We start from the raw sequence: 20,397 nt of genomic DNA on the forward strand, positions 1-20,397 counted from the left end.
CGTCACCGTGGCCCTGGTAACCGCCAGGCCCCGCCCGCCGGTGTCCTGCAGAAAGAGTTCCGGGTAGGGCACGCGGAGCGGAGGCGGTGTGGACCGCGAGTTCGCCGTGGAGCAGGTCGGCCTTCCCTCCTCGGGTCGGGTGGCTGGGGCCGGAGACCCGACGGGCCCGCGGAGGTCTTAGTGCGGCGAGCCCCGCGTGTTTCGTGCCTGTGGGGACAGACTCGATGGTTTGAGTCCTAAAAGACGATTTAAGAGGCTTCCTAACTCGGAGGAGCTCTTTCCTGGCACCTCCAGCTCCCTGTGAACGCCATTCTCTAATTCAGGCTTTGGAGTGGTTTGAGGGTGGTCACGGAAGGAGGAAGACAGGGGTGTATGTGCTGTTCCCATCAGCCAATAAGCAGAGGTGTTTGTTGTGTCTATTTCTTGGGAATGTGAGACAAGTATATTGACACTTTGCATTCCTAGTTCCACGAGGTTGGGTAAGAACAGAGATGCCTAAGATTGCAGCATTTCAGGACTGTTTATGATTGGTCTCCAAATTAAACTTTACAAGACACCCTGCTTGTCATATAGCCTGTTCTTTGGAAGGGGCTTCTAGTCCTATGTTAAAAGTGGCAATATCTTGGATGTTTAAAAAAAATGGATATTGTGCCTGTACAAATTATATGACCCGTTCTTAGTACTTCACAAACAGATACTGAAAACAGTTTTGTCAGGTCCTGAATTAGTCCACGATTCAAGGTAGGAGAAATTTAAAGAATGTTCCCTTGGGAGGCAAATCAGCTTACTGTAATGGAAGAGACAGCCTTTTCCTCTACTTTGAGGAAAATAGAGTTATCAGGCTGACATTTGTGTCGGGCTGTGTAGAGCCCCAAAATTGAGTAGTGAGATTCATCCTGGATGCCTCTTACAGAATGGTTTTAGTTTAGTTGACAAGTATTTGAATCTATCTAAAAGCATAAAAAAATCAAGAATGGATAAATCAGAAATAATTCAACTTTTGCCAGAAGGAAAATGTCACTGAAAGGTGCCTCTAAATGAACACACTTCTCCATGTCAAATAATAAGTACTCAAAAGTGTAAGATTTGTCATTGCCTGCGTGGATAAATAAGGAACTGATTTCAAGCCTAAAAATAGATGTTATGTGCAAAGTAGACAGGATGAAACTGCATGAATATAATTAATTTTGGAGAAATTGGGTGGGAGGAGGAGTTATAAATTAACTTTTTTCAGCCTAAGTTGCATAATGAATAGACCATTAGGATGCTAATTACTTGTTAGTTCCTTAGGAATAGCTATTGTTTTCTAAGTTTCCAACCCCCCACAACTCCAGCTACTAATACTATTCACGTATTTGATGTTAAGTATACACTCATATGTCCCCATGTCCTCTTTTTCATTAACTGTTGTTACACACCCTTGCATATACATAACCTGCACAGAAACTATTAAATGGGAATGTTTTTACACTGTTTTATCTTTACTAAAGAATCTGAAGGGTATATACTTTTGAAAAGTTTAAAAGTCTTAAGAGTTTAAAAGTCTTAAGATCATATCTTTCACTTTATGGGATATTTTACAAATGTAATTGTCAGTAGCTATCTCAGCATTAGCAGATGTGTTATGGCTGACTGTATATTCAAATTGGAGAGGAATAGGTCTTGTAGAACATATCTATGTTAGGAAGAACAGAATGTCTTTTTCTTCTACTCTCACTCCATGATCATCAGGAATACTTGTGATCGCAAAAGATGTGAGGATCCACCCCCCCCCCAGCAGTATTTCTATGGTGGATGTCAGCTGGTATCCTCAAATTCAGCACTGATGCTACTGGAGACAGTGTTAGAATTCATGGCTGATGGTTCAGTCACTAAGATTGTCCCATCCTCATAGCCAGTCACAAGCTGGACCTTCAGAAGTTCCTACCAACTGGCTATTGCATTTGATTTGCTCATGTGGCCCACAGATCTTAGAAAACACTATGCTTGCATTTGATGGCTATTATAAAGGCTATTTTAACAGAATCAAATGTGCAGACAGGTAGAAGTAGGGGAGGGACCCAAGCTCAGGCGCTTCCTCCTGGTGCAGTTGAGGTGTCCGTCCTGCCTTGCAGCGTGTGGATGAGTTCCCGATGTGTGAGCCCCTACGTGTCAGAAGCTCCTGGAAGCCTCTGCTTTGGGTTTTTCTAGAGTGTTTTATAGGCTTAATTGCTAACAGAGTGAAAGGGAATCATCGGGCCTGTCAGATTCTTCAGCTTCCCTTCCTCCAAGGTGTAGAGCAGAATCCATTTTGAAATGGGCATTTGTTCATCGACTATGAAAGTGGAACAATGTAAAGTTAGACTATCTATGATCTGCTCCAGGGAAGGAATTTTAAGCTAGAACAGTGATCAGAATCAGGAAAACAAAGTAAAGTGTGTGTGTGTGTGTGTGTGTGTGTGTGTGTGTGTGTGTGTGTTCATAATAGCCACCTGATTTTACTCATACCACCGCAGCTTTTTATTTTCATTAGAGTTCTGTAGCAGGAATTCTTAAAAGTTCTTATTAATAAAATCAAACCCGAGGCGAGTTATTGGGGTCCATGCTGGTAGATCAGAGAGACAGAACAAGCCACAGCTATCTCACCTTGCCGGATCCTCAGCTGGTCTTGTCTCCTCAGACTGGAGGCCTCTGAGTCCTCATCCGGAATGGGTCTCAGCTGAATTACTGCTCAAAAGCCTGAATGCTTAACCAGCCAAAATCTTCTAGTTTCTGGTCCTCACGCCTTATATATCTTTTTGCTTTCTACCACCACTCCCTGGGATTAAAGGCTGGCTTTCTGGGATTAAAGGCGTGTCACCATGCTTGGCTATTTCCAATGTGGCCTTGAACTCACAGAGATCCAGAGGGATTTCTATCTCTGGAATGCTAGGATTAAAGGTGTGAGTGCCACCATTTTCTAGCCTTTGTATCTAGTGGCTGTCTGTTCTCTGACCCCAGATAAATTTATTAGAGTACACAATATTTTGGGGAACACAATACCACCACAGAGTTCACCATGAAAGTTCTGTCATGGGATGCCAATTCAAAGCTAGAGTCCATATGCTTGAATGAGTCCATATGGTATGAACAGAAATTCATTGTATTCTTAATATTTTTATATCAAAATTGCCATATTTGAGACAAAATAGATCATCAGTGTCTAAATTTTATATTTGAAGTGGCTTTTAACATAGCACGTTTACATTTTTTGTTGGAAGAATACTTGGTAAGGGGTACTGAAATTGCTCTTTTGAGTTGATTGTTTTTTAATTTTGTATTTGCAAGCATATTAATCAGTGGGTTTTTAACTTAGCAATATCTATTGGTAAATACTAACCCTAACAGCGTAAATTATATTGGACAATTTTATTTGTAACAGCGCTACAACATTGACACTTTTCATTCCTCCTCGTTTTACTTTTTACAGTGCACCTATGATACATGTTTTAGAAACAGAACATTTGGTTCAAAGAAAGAATGGCTCTCAGGCCGTCTGTATTTCCTCAAGAAAATGAAAAAAATAATGCAAATTGTGTGGAGACAAAACAGTCACAAACTGCTTCTGTAGCTTCCGAAGACCCTCTTCAGAACTTATGCTTAGCGTCTCAAGAGGTGCTTCATAAGGCTCAGCAGAGTGGGAGGTCACGGTGTCTCCAATGCGGCAGCTCAAGGATGTTCTACTGCTACACCTGCTGTGTCCCTGTGGAAAATGTGCCCACTGAGCAGATCCCACTTGTGCAAGTAAGAGGCTTGTTTAAAAGTAGAAAAATGCAGTTTCAAAAGATAGCATGCATATATATATATATATATATATATATATATATATATATATATACATATGCACACACACACACACACATATATATGTATGTATGTATTCTAATATATTGGATAAAGCTTGGAAGTGAATTATATTAATGTGTAGAATGAAGTACTAAATGGTCTTATTAATAAAAAACCTGGAGCCAGATATTGGGTAAAAAGCTGAGAGATCAGAAAAGCAGAAAGAAGCCAGCCACATTTTTACCACTTGGAGATCATCCGCCAAAGAGACCTACTTCCTGTATACCCACACCTCTATGCCTTTCTGTTCTGCATCTTACTTCCTCTCTGCCCAGCTACATCACTTCTGTCTGTCTGTACAGACCTCTAGACCTCTATGGTTAACTAGTGTTGGAATTCAAGGCATGTGCCACCATGCCTGGCTCTGTTCCCAGTGTGGCCTTGAACTCACAGAGATCCAGACAGATCTCTACCTCCCAGGTAATAGGATTAAAGGTGTGTGCTACCATTGCCTGACTTCTATGTTTAATACAGTGGCTGGCTTTTTTATCTGATCCTCAGATAAACTTTATTAGGGTGCACAATATTTTGGAGGACACAATACATCACCACATTAATGAATAATTTGACACTATTAAAACTATATCTCATGTTTTTAGAAAACTCACTTGAGTTTGAAATGAATTGTGTAATTTCAATGACATTAATTGGTTTAAAAACTTAATAATTATAAAAGACAGTTTTATAGTCTCACTTGAAGAAGCTTCAAAAAAACGACTTCCAAGTCCTTGTAATGATCCTTGGGAAAACATTATAGGTAGAATCAGGGTGGATGTTTACCTGAGGTTTTGTGATTTTCCCCATCTGATAAGCAGAATGGAGCAGATGGCCATGACCACCACTGAACTAAGCTGGAGTATAAAGGACTGGGGCCTACACAATGGACCATGTTATCATTACAGTGTTTTCCAGCCTTCTGGAAAAGCTGGCTTGAATTGATTGCTTTTTATGGTTTGAGGTGTTTATTAAGACTTTTTATAGGTTCACAGATCATTTATATGTAATTAAAGAATTTACTGTGTATGTGTTAACTAGTCCAGCATTGACCCAAATGTGAGAAGTCAGTCAAATAATTGTATTAAGTGTGATAGGCATGTATTAGGACTTTAGAAAAATTCAGTTCTATACCCAGCACAAATGGGACTTGCCACTAACAAATAAATTGAAGTTGTATTCAGAAATACATATGAAATATTTAAGGTTTATTTAGGTTTGAAGCATGAAAGACATTTTAATGCTTATTTTGCTACATGCATCATCTTGGTAAGTCTGTGATGTCCTGGGGGCCTAAAATCGCACATACAGACAAAGGCAGAGTTTATTGGTTAAGAATGAGGTAATATATTTTCAGTTCACTCAGAAAAAAAATAATAATAAAAGTTTGAGATTAAGGATTTTTGTTAATGTCCTTACCAATAGGAATGGTACAACTCAGAGTCCTGTCTTCTGTTTATACCACGGCCACATTAAAAAACAAAAGTCCCTTTAAAAACCTTACCTTGCCAGGTGTACTTGCAGCACTCAAGAGGCTGAGGCGGAATGCTTAGGAGATTGATGCCGGTGTGGGCTAAGTAGTGAGTTTGAGCCAGGCCTGGGTTACTTAGTAAGTAGACACTGTCTCAAAAACATTAAAAAGACGTTTTATCTTAAAGTATGTTTAAAAAAGGATTGTAGATCAAAAAGATAAAAGTTGTATTTAGAGGGCTCCAATTTGGTAGAAATTTAACAACAGGAATATTTTCCAAATCAGTGGCAGTACTCAGCATTTATTAGAAGTACTTTTAAAACCACGCCAATTATTTGATCAATTGTATAGTTTTCTAAAGTGTATATTTAGTGCCTGCATATGAAATTTGATATGTTGATTTATATTAAGAGAAATAGAAAGTCTAAACAATGTTGTTTCTAAATTCTACTTCAGTTTTAAGCAAGTCTTCAGCATGTACTTTCAGAGAGCCTGCTTGGGAAGGCAGGACACAAGGAGTAAGTCCCTCTTAAGCCTAAAGTTTTAGTCTGGGGAATTGTGGTGATTTGCAGGAGAATGGCCCCATCAGCTCATAGGTTTGAATACTCGGTCCCCAGTTGGTGGAACTTTTTGGGAAGGATTAGGAGATATGGTCTTGTTGGAAGAGATGTGTCACTGGGGGCAAGCTCAGAGATTCAAAAGTCTGATGTAGTTCCCAGTGCTCTTTCTCTCTTTGCGTCATGGTTGTGTCTCAAGATGTGAGCTCTCAGCTACTGCTCCAGCACCATGTCTGCCTGCTGCTGCCATGCTCCCTGCCACAGACTGATGCTCTGAAACTGTTATCCCTGAATAAACTATGTCTTTTCTAAGTTGTCTTGGTCCTAGTGTTTGCCACAGTAATGGAAAAGTAAGACAAGAATATATCAAACTTATCTTTATTTGATGCAGAATTTGGAAACTATAAGAAATGAATAAAGATAAAGAAGGGAAAACCCAAAAAACTCCAGCTTCAGTAGCCCTGTTTGAAAAGGCTTTGCTTTGGGGCAAGCACTTGTGTCTTCCTGCTGGTAGCATTTGAATGTACCTGAGGAGAAAGCTGTGTGCTAAGTCTCTTGTTAAAAACATAGCCATTAGAGGACAAATGGGCATCCTGCTGCATAGTATCAAAGTAGAGTATCTCTTCCAAACTGCCCTCTGGGCTGGTCAGTACTGTAGTGTTTACTCTGCCATGTCAGTATTTAATTGTGATTCTCCCATCAAATGTGTGAACCAGGACACAGGTGTAAATTCCCATCACTTGATGTGCTTTGGTATCATACCGCTAGAAGCTCAGACTCACTCAGTGAGAACTGATGATAGCCTACTGGGTCCTGGGGTGTGAATTTTGTGTAAGTGTCTTATAATTAGAGATTTTAGTCCATAAAACTTCCTTTTCATTACACAATTAAATTATTACATATGATTTGCAAAACTCATTAATAACATTTGATTCTGTGTTCTTTGGTCTTGTTTGTTTTTTATTTTATTATTATTATATTTTTATCAATTCTGTGTTCTTGATGTAAAATTGATCAGAACTATTAATGGTAGCTTTTGGAGTTTTAAACTCCACTCATCAACTTGTTAGAAAGTCAGTTTTATTAGGAGTCTTTGTCACCTCTCTCCTACTTCCCCTGGGCTAAGAATAATGCTGACCTGGTATCCAGAGACCTCAGGAAAAGGGAAATAGAACACCAGCTGAGACTGAGCACTGTGCGGAAAGTCACGCTCATTCAGAAGTAGACCAGTATCAAACAGTCTCTGAACTGCCTACTAGAATGGTGAATTTCCTACAGTTAGAAATTGTTATGTTGATTTCATGCAGTTGGCCCTATGTCAAAATGATGCCTGGGCTGAGTGAGGATGAAAGGAGAATAATGGTGTTGAAATCCTAGTTGGACTGTTGGAGGTGTGTATTTGTGCCTGCGTCCCTTTGAGGTATACTGTTTATAGCCTCACGTAATTGTTCAGAAAGAAAAAGAAAAGAAATTTGGTACTTTGTAGTGTGCAGCAACTACTTACCCCTTTAAAAGATAGACTTGGGGGCACCTGAAGGGTCAGTGTCTCCCTTTAGGACATGTGTCATTCTTCACATGGCAGATTCTCTCCTAATGCAGCTTCTCTCTGGGTTCTGAAGGTAAGGTACTCTACAAGACTCCATCATGCTGCCTCTTGTGTGGCATTCTATGCCCCCAATGCTGTCCCACTTTAGAGGCCCAGTCATGGCCCTGTGACCTTGAGGCTACCTCTCCACATAAATCTCATCTTGAATGGGTTAGGGTGAGCTGTAGAACAAATGATAAGCAGTGTCTTTATGCATTTCCAAGTAATTATTTTGAGTTAAAGACACCAGACAGAAAGATCCTATTTTATTTCTATCTATATAAGACCCCAGAAGAAGTAAACTGAAGTAACAGCTGGCTAGTAGGAAAGAGAGGGGAGAGGACACTAGAAGACCATTTGATGGTGGCAGATCGCTTTCTTGACTGTGGTAGCTAGTTTGCAGATATAATATATATTAAAACTGACTAGAATGTAGACTTAGCATATTTGTTCTTAGGCTGGAACAGTTTTCTGTTCCAGAGTAAAATGGCTGCCTTCCAGGACCTGTTTGTAGAGCTCTTACGTTCTTTGTATGAAATGAGGGTCTTGGAAATGGTAGCTATACTTACCAAACAACAGAGTCTAAAATAAAGAAACTTAAATAGTTAAAAAAAAAATAGCTCAAGAAATCCAAGAGAATTATTGTTTTTTAACAGAAGAATTAATACATACTTTAATTAAGGAAAATACTTAGGCAAGTATTACTGAGATACAGCTTGTATCAAATATAACTTGAGAGAGGTTATTCAAAACACTTAAAGGCGTAGTCTGTTGTTTTTTTTTTTCTACTGACAGCTTAATTTGTGCTTTGAAAATATATTGCCAAAGATCACAAAACTTAAGGTAACTTTGACTTGAAAAAATGTATGAGAAACAGGATTTCAATTTGAATTTTAAATCTGAGTTATCATTCAAGCTTTCATTTTCTTTGAAATACACATAAAGTAAATATAGAGTTCATAGAAATTAATTTTTTAAATGTCCTTGCCATGGATGCTGAGTGTGAAGAGTTGGGCTTAATACATACAGGTCTTAAGTAAAATACCCCTGGGTCATCGCTTTAAGAGCAGGTTAAATGTTGCCTGGGCTGAAGTAGTTGCTCAGGCACGTGATCAGCATTGAGGATGCCATTGGGGTTTGAAGGATGACTTTCTATCCTTAGTACTGTGGTTTAAACAGTGTGGTCTCCCACTGTAAGTGTGCTCATCGGAACTCAGTGGGAATTGTGTACTGACTTTGTTCATTCGTCCCTTCTCTTTACACTAGCTCCCACTGAAGATCGACATCATCAAGCATCCAAATGAAACGGACGGCAAGAGCACCGCTGTGCACGCAAAGCTTTTGGCGCCCGACTCTGTGAGCATCTACACATATCCGTGCATTCCAGAGTATGAAGGGAAGGATCACGAGGTGAGTGGCTTGGCACTTAGAACCCCTGTGGGAGCTTTTAACTCCATCTCCTTTCTGAACTTACTTAAACGTGATTTAATATCCTCTTAGCAATCTAATGTTATGCTCATTTTATGTTAAATATGCATTTTACTTTAGTGATGCTTTCATAGTGTATATCTCTGCATTATTTGAATTTATTTAGAAAGTTATAATTATAAATAATATCTGAGTTTGATCTAGTAATATGTTTGTGTACTCTTCTCTGGTCAGTTAAATATCACTTATTTGATTAAGTAGAACACACCATTATACTCTTTATACATTTTTTAGACAGAGTTTCACTGTGTAGTCCATGCTAGCCTTGAAACTCAAGATCCTGTTGTCTTAACCTTGTAGATGTCAGGCCTACAAGTGTATCTCACTGTCTCCACTCTATTATACTATTCTATACTACTGTCTCTAATGGCTGTAAAAAACCACCACATCATTTCCTCCCCTGCCTTATTTATTTTATCTTTCCTTATTATACAAGTGAAAATAGTATTTAGTCATTGAACAGTTTCTAGTGGTTGTTTTTTAAAAGTATAATGTATTTTGCCTCTTTGTCTCTTTGGCTAGCCTGTAACTCTTAGGAAGCCCAGGCTGGCTCTGATTTCATGTCCCTGCATCTCTAGTGCTGGGATTATAGGAGTATAGCACCACACCACAGAAATTTAATTCAAGGTACTGTTAATATGGCTTTGTCAATCAGTGAGTAACTTATTTTGAATTAACATTTCCAGGTAGTATGATTATATGCTATTAGGAATAAGCTAAAACTTTACCATATATGGAAGAAAATGAATAGCAGAATCAAAGTAATGCTTATTTTTTAGACATTCAGCATCTGTTTTTCTTAGAGTTTTAAGTCAGAATTTATGTTGAAGATCACAGTACTATGGAGCTAATTTGAGTTTCTTTGTTTTAGGTTGTACTTGTTTTTCCTGGGCCTCAGTCCATCTCAATAAAAGATGTCTCTTTTCATCTGCAAAAGAGGATTGAAAGTAAAGGTCGAAGCAAAACGGATGACCTTGATAGGCCGCCTTGTAAGCTCAAGAGAGCTAAGGTAGAGGAGGGCTGTGATTTGAATGAGAGCTTGTACAAAGGCCCAGCATTGAAAAGAGTCGTCTTTATTGACAGCACCTGGAGCCAGACAAACCAAATAGCCTCTGATGAGCGCCTTCGGGGTAAGGACATGTGTCTGGGACTTTCCTCCCCTGACAGCTTTTATTTAGAAAAACTTCAAATTTGTAGCTCCCTCAAAAGAAAAGTTACATTCAACGTTCACATTTGCTCCATTCACATCTTCTCCCTTTCTGTATCATATGTGTATGTATGCATCTATGTACATTGTTGATGGAACTGTTTTAGAGTAAGCAGTAGGCTTTGCAAAACTGCACTCTAAGTAGTATTGCTTTTTTTAATAATAAGGACACTCCTACGTAATAAATACAATGCTATTACCACTCCTAAGAAAATTAGCGAACTTATACAATATCTAGCATACAGTCTGTCCTCACATCTTTCTGATGAATACAATAATGGCTTTTGTAGCACTTTCCCCACAACACAGCATTTAAACATTTAAGCATTTAGATTTTCGATGCTTGCATAGCTTTGATTTCTTAATCTAGGACAGTTTCCTAAATTTAAGTTTTCTTGATTTAGATTTTGGTAAAGTGGTCAGATTGGTTGTTTAATGTCTCTTGATTAGACTCAGTGTAGATATTTTGGTTAACGTACTTTTTAGATTATTTCAAATTTATGTGTACATATGTGTGTATTTGTGTACATGTACGTATAGAAGCCTATGGAGGTCAGAAGAGGGCATCATATCCTTTGGAGCTGGAGTTGTAGGCAGTTGTGAGCTTCCTAATGTGATTGCTGCGAACCAAGCTTGGGTTCTGCACATGAACAGGAAGTGCTGTTAACCACTGTTCTGTTTCCCCAGACCCATAGTTAGGGTCTTTAAAGAAGAATAAATCTAGGCTTGTCTACAGCTGATCCAGTTTGTATCTGTTGTTTGTTGTCATTATTGATAGTATTCCTTTCTCTATCATTTCATCAGTTTGGTTGAACAGTTCATGCACATTGAATTGAAGTTGGCATATAAAACAAGTTTCCTTATTTATAATTGATTATTGTGATGATTGCCAGATCTTCCACCATAAAGGTTTATTTTTTGTAGTAGAGTATTATTTTAAGATATGTTACTTTTGTTTATATTGCATTTGTTTAACTCTGGGAAACTGTGTTACTATGCCTGTCTAAAACACCTGATGGTCTAATAAAGATTTGAACGGCCATTAGCAAGGCAGGAGAAAAGATAGGTGGGGTTGGCAGCAGAGAGAATATATAGAGAAGAAAAGAGATGGAGTAATGAAAAAAAAAAAGCAGTAGCCAGAGAAGGAGAAGACTCAGGGGCCAGCCACCCAGCTACACAGCAAGCCACAGAGTAAGAGTAAGATTTATAGAAGTAAGAGAACCGGAAAAGCCCAGAAGCAAAAGTTAGTAGATGTGGTAATTTAAAATTTAAAGAGAAAGCTGGCTAGAAACAAAACAAGCTAAGGCCAGGCATTCATAATTAAGAATAAGCCTTCATGTGCGATGTATTTGAGAGCTGGGTAGCAGGTCCCCCTAAAGAGTAAAAGAGCCAAAAAACAACCAACAACAACAATTTTCCTTTAGTACACTGGAGTAATGCACTCAGACTATAGACTTTCTCAGCAGTGTTAAGTATTCATGGATTAATCAGTCATTAAATTGAGAAGTGAGAAATGGAGAAAATTTAGTCATGTAACTTCTTCTGTGTTAGTTGGCCTTTTTATTACTGGCCTCAGTAGTTTGTACTAGTATTGGCCTCAGTAGATGCAGCAGAATATCTCAAACCTACTTTGACTTTCTTTCCGACCCAAAGTTGGAGTCATCATTTTCAAAGACCTGTGGTTCACTTTACTAGGATCTGATATTGGAAGCTGAGTTTTGTAAGTTGATTACCACATGCCATTTCTTCCGTGAACAGAGCCAAGGAAACAAGTAGGTGCACATATTGTGCGTTCACAGTGGTAGTCTAACTCAGTTTAATAGTTTAAGACTTTCTTCTTTTTTACTTCTGTCTCTATGCCTTTATGGAAAAAATTCCCATGTGTGTAAGTATTTCTCTCTCACACTCTCTATCTATCTATCTATCTATCTATCTATCTATCTATCTGTCTATGAAATGCATGTGCATATGTGTATGTATATGTGTTTAGGTATATGTAGGCACATGCATGCCACTGAGTGTATATGGTGGTCAGAGGATAACGTCTGGTGTTATCCCTTGCCTTCCACCATGTTTCAGACAGAGCCTCCCATTCACTGCACCAGGCCAGCTGACTCAAAGCTTCTGAATGTCCTCCCATCTCTACTGCCATCTCACCCGAGGGTTGGCATTGTAGCTGTGTGCTGCTGCATCTGCCTTTACCAGGTTCTGGGATCTGCTCAGGTCCCCGTGCTGTTGTGCAGCAAGCGTGTTAGTCGCTGAGCCATCTCCTGGCCCTGCTTGCCTTTTTCGATTGAGTGAAATGCCGAGCTCCTAGTCACAGATTAAAAGTTACTTTCCTTGCCCAGTAACACACCTGGCGATCTGAAGTCCAGGGGCTCACACCACTTCTCTTGTTTTTCTGCACCTTTCCAGTGCTTCAGACTTTCTCAGTGGTTTCTCTAAAAGCTTCAGGATTTTCCAGTCACTGAACAGCTTTGTGATCAGAAGGCAAGAAAGTTACTCCTTTGGTATTGTGTGGTTGCCAAAAGGTCCCTCAAGAAAGGACGTACTACAATCTTAATCATTTCCAAACTAAGGAAGTACAAAGTGCATTTCACTGGCTTAATTAATTTGTTAGATAATTAGCTTGTGCCTGTGGGTCACAAGACTTTGAAGAACTTATTGTTATTTAGTAGATGAATCCATGCTGCCCTGTGCTTTGAAGGAGTGGGAGGTCACTGCCTGCCACGGCCCCTTGATCCTGTTACGGTAGCAAGTTATTCCTCAGTCTGAAGATCTGTCTGGGATGTTTTTCTTTTTATTACCTTTTATGGTCATTTCTAGGTTCAAATGAAAGAACACAAGTAAAAGTCCCTGAAAAACCTATAAATGGAATTATTCTGGTGCTATTAAGAGTCAGTTTGCTTAGGTTTGCCTAAAATGAGATTTGTACAAAAGATTGGTTACTCCCTCCTGACTCCCATAGAAAGCATGCATCTCACTTCTGTGCTAGTTCACAACCATGAAATGGGTCTCTAAAAGCCACTCTCTACATGTCCTAATTCAGCCCCTGCCTCCTCTGACTCCTCAGGAATAATGGAGGCAGGGCATATCTATAGCCTCCATGTTTGAGAAAGATAGACTTCTGGATAAACCAAACTGCCTCTATAAGAAACAACCCATGTTTGTAAAAAGTCACGGGCTTTAGATCTTAAAACACTTTTTCATTTGGCTAAGCTGAACAAACCACACTTCAGCTCTCAGATGTGTGTATCAGGAGTTCGCCTCCATTGTGCTGTTCTGAATGCTGAAATTAAGTCACTGTAACAGGCTGGACACATGGCTTGTGACCACCATAACTCCAGTTCCAGGGGATCCGACACCCTCTTCTGAGGCATGCCCGTGGTACACACTAATACATTTGTACAGACAGACAGTCATACACATAAAATAAAGCAAAAAGACTTAAAAGTTACCTTAACAGTGAAACTATTGCTTTGTCAATGTTTACAGAGACCACAGCTCTGGACATTTCACTAGTATCAGAGTATAACACTGAAAGGTACGAGTCCTTGGTGTAACTTTGTTCAGTCCACCTAAAGCCAAAATGCAGAGTGGCATAGTGTTCTGGAAGATTCATCAGAGGGTAGATGGACCCCAGATTATTAAATTATCAGTGTACACAATGTCTGCCAAACCTAGGCAGCTCTTTCTCTTCGTTTTTGAGAACATTGGTACAGTTTTTGAAATGGACTTTGGTTTGCGTTTAAACACTGTCATTTCAGGGTCTGTGCGTACGGTCATTTATCAGCTTAATTAGCTTGATGCAATGCCGAACCTGTCAGACACTGAACTCATTTAATGCCATGGTGGCCTCGCTGCTTGTGCTCCTGGTCTCGCGCTGACTGGCAGCTGTTCCTCCCTGCTCCCCTGCAGCGTCTCAGCACAGTGTTACACTTACATTACCACCCTGAGAAAAGACATCGATGACATGGAGCCCACTTATGTTTGAGAGTTCATCGGTCATTTACTCTCAGTACTTAGACCAGATACTTGTCTCTGCATCGACTGTCACCCTCTACGAACAGGAGCTTCCCCAGGCCGAGAGCAGCACTGGTCTGGAAGACTGAACAGAAATATTCAGAAAGCTTTTTGACAACATTTAGGGAAAGCACAGCAGAGTGGTCTTCCCTTTGGCCATGCCTTTCCCGGCCATAAGCTTTTGACCAAGTGTAGAGTATCAAGTGTGTGTTCTCTCCCATGGAGTGGGCCTCACATTCAGTCACAGAGGGCTAGTTAGTCTCCAGATAGTTGTACCACTGTCGCAGCAATAGGAATGCCTTGCTTGGCAGCTTGCTGTTGTAGCACACAGGGTCTAAAGTGAGGGGGCGGCCTAAGCAGCACCTTTCAGCACGTGCGTGCTAGCCAGCAGGGGAGAAGAGTTGCAGTCTGTAGCTGTGGCTGGCCGGGCACTCACTGTGCAGCCCACAATGGCCTCCAGAGCGCTGAAATTACATAATGTGCACCACCACACAGGAGTTTTTGTTTGGTTTTTCTCTTCCCTAAGTAAGTTTTAAAATTTTTTCATATCTTTATTTATTCTGATTTAATATAATCCTATCAGAATTCTTTCAAAGAATTGTGTATATGGCACTTTAAAAAGTTCAAAGCTGGGTGGGCAGGGTGGCTTGGACCTGAGTTCAGTTCCCGGGACCAATATGGTATAAAGCAAGAACTGACTGCTGTAGATAGTTTTCTGAGTGCCACCACACACACGCTACAGCATACAATCCGCGCACGTGTGCGCTCACACACACAAAGAGAATAAATAAATTAGTTAAAAAGACTCATTTTTTAAAAGTTCAAAATCAACCTCTCCATTCAGATGTTTTAAGGACTTCCTACACCTACACTTCATTCAATCTCCTCCTGGCTCACATTGCTGCTGTTTGTGTTCAGTATTTCTGTCTGTCCTTTATTGTCAGGCCACAACTAGGATCTCTACTGATTACTGTTTTACACTGCAGTCTGTATTTGGAATTGTGTGACTGTGACCACTTTGTTGCTCAGCATTCTTTTTTCCCTACTTCCTTTGCTGAAACGTGTCTTTCAAGAACTCCTTCAAGGGTCCTGTTGGCAGAAGTAGTGTGTGTTTTTCTGTGTAATCACTCTTGTCTTTGTGAAACATCATTTTCTAGGTTCACATTTTAGCTTGCTTATTCCGCTGCTGTCTAAAGCATTCTGTTGTTGCTAAAGATGTTTCATATCATTTTACTTAACAGTTACTTACATAAAATATGTCTCTCTTAATTAATTTTTTCCAACTAGATGACAAAGTTGATAAGTATTTTTAAGGGATTTTCCTCCATACTTCATTTTGGTTGATGCTCTCTTTTACCCACATCTACTCCTGTCCGGATATACAGATTGAACAATTGATGAGATAGAGTTCTGGGATTTGTCTTTGTGAGTCTTGTGGCTTCACTTTATACAGTGTTTTCCAGTTTCATGTATTTTCCTGCAGTTTTCAAAATTTTACTTTTTCCTTATGTTCAAATAGGATTTCATGTTTTACTTACTACATTTTCCTTATCCATTGATCTGTTGATGGACATGAAGGCTGGTTTCATTTCCTTACGATAGAATAAAAAGCAGTGATGGATGTGGATGAAAGAGAATCTCTGTGGTGTGATAAGAAGTCCATTGAGTTTATTCCCAGGAGTGGTATAGTGAGGCTGTGTGTTAGTTCCATTATTAGTGTTTTGAGAAACTTCCACAGTGTACATTCCCACCAGCAATGAATAAGAGTTCCTTTTCCCCCAGCTCCCACCTTGTAGAGATCTCTCACTTCCTTGGTTAGCTTAGTTCTAGATAGTTGGGTTGGTTTTGCTTTGTTTTGTTTTCGAAGCAATTATAGTGGAATGTTTTCCCTGATTTCTTTCTCTGCAAATCTATTATTGGTATATAAAAGCTACTGGCTTCTGTATCCTTTGACCTTGCTGAACATGTTTATCAGACTCAGAAGTTCTCTAGTGGAGCCCATGGGGTGTTTTAAATCAGGAGAATGGGCCCACTGTCCAAGATTTTTTAGGAAATGGTCTCTTTTCCTTTGTTTAGTATAATTTTGGCTATTGTTTGTCATATATGGCTTTTATTATATTATGGTGTGATAAAAGTTCTTACTTTCTTGAGTACTTTTATTATGAAGGCATGTTGAAAATAGTTAAGAGTTTATACTGGTTTAGTAAAGAGATTCTCCTCCAAGATCCATGACTTCACTAGCCCTGGGTAGATGGCTAGGTTTTTAGTATCAGGCATGATTTCTCTCTTTAGTGGGTTTAGTTAAGTCTGATTAGAGAGCTGTTGGTTACCTCCAGGACATGGGTGCACCACTTTACCCTTGGGGTTATCATGCCGTGCTGGTTGTTGTTGTGGTTCATAGTCATCAGAGCTGGGTAGGACTGTTGGTTGCTTCCCTCTTTTGGAAGCTTATGTGGTGCCTTCTGGTACCATGAAAGCTAGTCCCCAGGGAAGAGGCTGTTGGGCTCGTTCAAGGACCTCTGAACCCTATGTCTAAAGTGCGTAGTGTCTTCAGCAGTAGGGATGTTTACCTTCCAACTCTGGGGAGCAACTAAGGGCAGAAATAATATCCTGTAATATTTGGGAGGCTCTTAGACATTGACCAGCACCAACTCAAAAGAGGGCTTCTCATGCCTGTTGTTGGGGTTCTATTTAGATCTTTGGCTCTTGGAGGAAACATTGTTAGCCCAGATGAGAAAATTCCATTTATACTATGTATGCATGTTTATGCACCTACTAATATGCATTACAATAGTATGATTCCTTATAACTTATCCAGACCTCCTTACTTTTATCTTATTTCCTCCCTCCTTCCTAGTTAGAGCTATAACCAAATACAAAAGGGAAAAAGAGTGAATAAAAATGACAACTATTGTTGCCGGGTGTGGTGGTGCACGCCTTTAATCCCTGCACTCGGGAGGCAGAGGCAGGTAAATCTCCGTGTGTTCGAGGCCAGCCAGGTCTACACAGTGAGTTCCAGGACAGGCTACACAGAGAAACCCTGTCTCGAAAACAAACAAAACAAAAACAAAAACAAAATGACAGATAATTCCTTTTTTTTTTTTTTCAGATAAATCCTATTTTGCAAATAATGAAGTTCTGTGAACAAGTTGAAACTTAAAAAGAAACTTTAGATAGATGCTAGCAGTATAGACACCCTGAGATGGAAGACTCCTGCTTGTTGACTTTTTAATGTGTTTGCGAGGTCTGAGAACCAGGGAGAATGGGGATGCACGTGTTGTCTCTCTATGTATCTCTGTACATTTAAAATAATACCTTGTTTAGAATTGGAATAGAAGGAACTTATCTGCACTTTAAAAACAATTCTTGACGTAATTAAATCATCACTGTGTATCAACACATATTATTGTACCAGTTATTATTATTGTTCTCAGTAGTAATGTGATTGAGAAGTATTTACATGTTCTCTTTTTTGTTTGTTTGGCAGAGTTATTACAAGTTGAACTGAAAACAAGAAAAACTTGCTTTTGGCGCCATCAAAAAGGGAAGCCAGATACTTTCCTTTCCACAATTGAAGCCATTTATTACTTCCTGGTAGACTACCATAGTGACATGCTGAAAGAGAAGTACAAAGGACAATATGACAATCTTTTATTCTTCTACTCTTTTATGTACCGCTTGATAAAGAATGCCAAAGGCTCTGGAGAGAAGACAAAACCCAAACTCATCCATTAGTTCTGCACACTCCGCTTGTCATGTCGCTCTGCTGATGTTCACAAGCTTGCGGTTAGCTGTTTACTCTGGGGAAGTCATCGTGCTCAGTGCCTGGTAGAGGACTGGGGGGCGGGGGCGGGGGTTCCAGTTTTGTTCCTTTTACCATATTTTTTTAAAGGAAAATTTGAATTTTGGCAATTTTGAAGAGATGGTTCTGATTGAAAGACAGCTCAGAAGCTGTTTGCTCAGTTTGGGCATATCTCAGTTGCACTACATTTCAATGTGTTACATTTATGTAACTGACATTATATATGGTTAGAGATTGTCTCATCTTTTCACTTATACTTGCCCTCACCTTTGGATTTTTAAACAAAGTCAGAATCTTGGCAAAACAAAAAAAGTGAAACATAATTTGCTTGAGGTTAGTGGCAGAATTGGCAGAGGTAGTGTGTTGAGATATCTCTGTAAGTCCACACTTCCTCCCTCTGCCTGGCCTCTGCTCTAGAAGAGAACTGGGCCATCACATGGTCCTGCCAGAGGGATGCACATATGACCTGTTTTGGCAAGTCGGTGACCCAGGGCTAAGAGTACATATGCCCAGCAGAATCAGGTCTGTTTTGATGTGCTAGGGACGCCATAGGAGATGGAATTTATTTTTCAAGAGTGAGCAATATGGGGTTAAAATACAAATTTCTTCCTGTCTGAAACATGTCTCTAGAAATAAAGGTAAGCTTGAATTGATTTAAGTAGGGCAGAGTCTAGATTGGGGTGCGGCAGGGTGGAGGTGTATGCTAAAGTTAGACTTCCCTGAGCCAAGTCTCTTGCCATTCACGCAGTTCTTCAAACCATCAGAACAGTTAAAAGGTTGAAGGAAAAAGAGGAGAGAATAATCTTAGCATGTCTTTGCCATCTCACAGCCGCCAAAACCCACATACTTCAGATGAGAGTATTGCATAGCCCTGTAGCCGAGGAAACCTGTAAGAAGAGTGAACTGGCTGTACCTGCCCTGTTTCTCTCTGGTATGATAAACTAAGAATGGCCTTAACCTGCTGCCCTCTGTAAGATGGCCTTCACCCCTTCTTTTGTTGCTTTCAAGAACCTCTCACTCTGAATCTGAGCCATAAACATTTCCAAGATGGCTGTATTTGTATTTTTGTGGTTTAGCTGTTGACATATAAAAGTGCATGGCCATGCTAACCTGCTGGAGGGTGCAAGGTTGCCTTTATCCTGCCCCTGTACTCCTGTGTCGGTCAGGGGACATGACAGCCACCTACCACCCACCTGACACATACGCAAGGAGTGCCTCATGGCACTGGCATTGAACTATTTCACAGCATTGCTGTGCCAGCAGACAGCCCATCTTTGGATCAGATGCATCTCAAGCATCCAGGAAGGATTTTAGCCCCATTATTTCTTAAGCTCTTGACAGATGGCTTTGTCTCAGTTCCCATCTTACACACTGACAATACCAGTAGGCTTGCGGGATTCCCTGTGGCTGCCAAAAGGGCTTTGGGACGTAATCTCCAATGTTAGTGAAATTAACTAGATTAATGGCCTAGATGTGTTTGACACATTCCTTCCTTCAGAGGACTGTTTCCAGCCACTCAGCCTGCTCATCCTGACATGACTGGTTAGGCCAAGAGACTGACACTGTCTCTTCATGGACTCCATGCTACAACAGCAGATGCTGTCCAGTGTTAGTCAGTTTGCATTTGGTCCCCTCCTTGCTAGTTTCTCTTCCTTCTTCTCAGTGTTACCACCCAGGATCATGCAGTCTAATAAAGTTGCAAATCCAATCCTACTCTTAGGTTCTTCCAGAGAAGCCAGCTATTTTTTGGTGGGATTTGGTCAGAAAAACAGACATCACTTAAAGTGTTAGCATGATTTTTAAACAAGTGTAATAAAGGAATTGGGGCTTCCCTAAAGGTGAAGTTATTGGGGGAGTAAGTCCAGAAGGCTTCAGCAGGGAAGGATTAGAGAAAGGGACATCAGAGCTGCTGAGTACCCAGGTCTGGCTGTACAGACCTGGAAGGCTTCAGCTTGGGAAGCCTTTCATTTACTCTTCCCAAACATCAAGGCTTAGTGACAGGGCCTTCTCAACCCATTTGGAAGCCTTAAGAAGTAATAAAAGGACTTTGCTTTGTCTTTTCTTTGAGGCCCTGTTAATTTGGACTTGGTCCCAGGTCTGTCTTTAATAATCATATTTGATTTGATTAAAAAAGAGTTTCATTTTCAATGCAGAATCCTAGGTTCCGTGCTTCCTCTCAGTTCCATCTGTATGCCACCTCATCTCTGAGGTTCTCTCCATACAGTGCCTTATCTATTGCAGCGACTAGCAGCTGGCTTCCTCGGAACCTCCCCAAATGTCACAAGTATAGTAGGTACATTAGGAAAACTGATGTCTTCCATGTTATGGAAGGATGATACAGTAATGTTTGGTCTCCAAATATGAATGGTTAAATGGTTGCAATGAAAAGTATTGCTAATTATTTAA

At 40.1% G+C, this 20,397-nt stretch overlaps 1 protein-coding gene across 1 annotated transcript; it reads left to right on the forward strand.

The window, feature by feature from the left end:
• The first annotated feature begins 26 nt into the window (after nt 1–26).
• Nucleotides 27–18,303, forward strand: Dtwd1 (DTW domain containing 1). The gene is made up of 5 exons (XM_028892714.2): nt 27–115; nt 3,449–3,762; nt 8,738–8,881; nt 9,831–10,089; nt 17,677–18,303. The coding sequence occupies exons 2-5, from the start codon at nt 3,499–3,501 to the stop codon at nt 17,922–17,924; spliced, it is 915 nt and encodes a 304-aa protein (XP_028748547.1). The 5' UTR covers nt 27–115; nt 3,449–3,498; the 3' UTR covers nt 17,925–18,303.
• The last annotated feature ends 2,094 nt before the right edge of the window (nt 18,304–20,397 follow it).

This window comes from Peromyscus leucopus, chromosome 4, assembly GCF_004664715.2.
Source record: "Peromyscus leucopus breed LL Stock chromosome 4, UCI_PerLeu_2.1, whole genome shotgun sequence".
Taxonomy (NCBI): domain Eukaryota; kingdom Metazoa; phylum Chordata; class Mammalia; order Rodentia; family Cricetidae; genus Peromyscus; species Peromyscus leucopus.

What these genes read in the sequence shown, in the direction of transcription:
- Dtwd1 (XM_028892714.2), top strand. Translation starts at nt 3,499, where the DNA reads ATGGCTCTCAGGCCGTCTGTATTTCCTCAAGAAAATGAAAAAAATAAT. An exon ending in AGCAGATCCCACTTGTGCAA is followed by an intron (nt 3,763 to 8,737) that starts GTAAGAGGCTTG and finishes TCTTTACACTAG; the next exon opens with CTCCCACTGAAGATCGACAT. An exon ending in CTCTGATGAGCGCCTTCGGG is followed by an intron (nt 10,090 to 17,676) that starts GTAAGGACATGT and finishes TTTGTTTGGCAG; the next exon opens with AGTTATTACAAGTTGAACTG.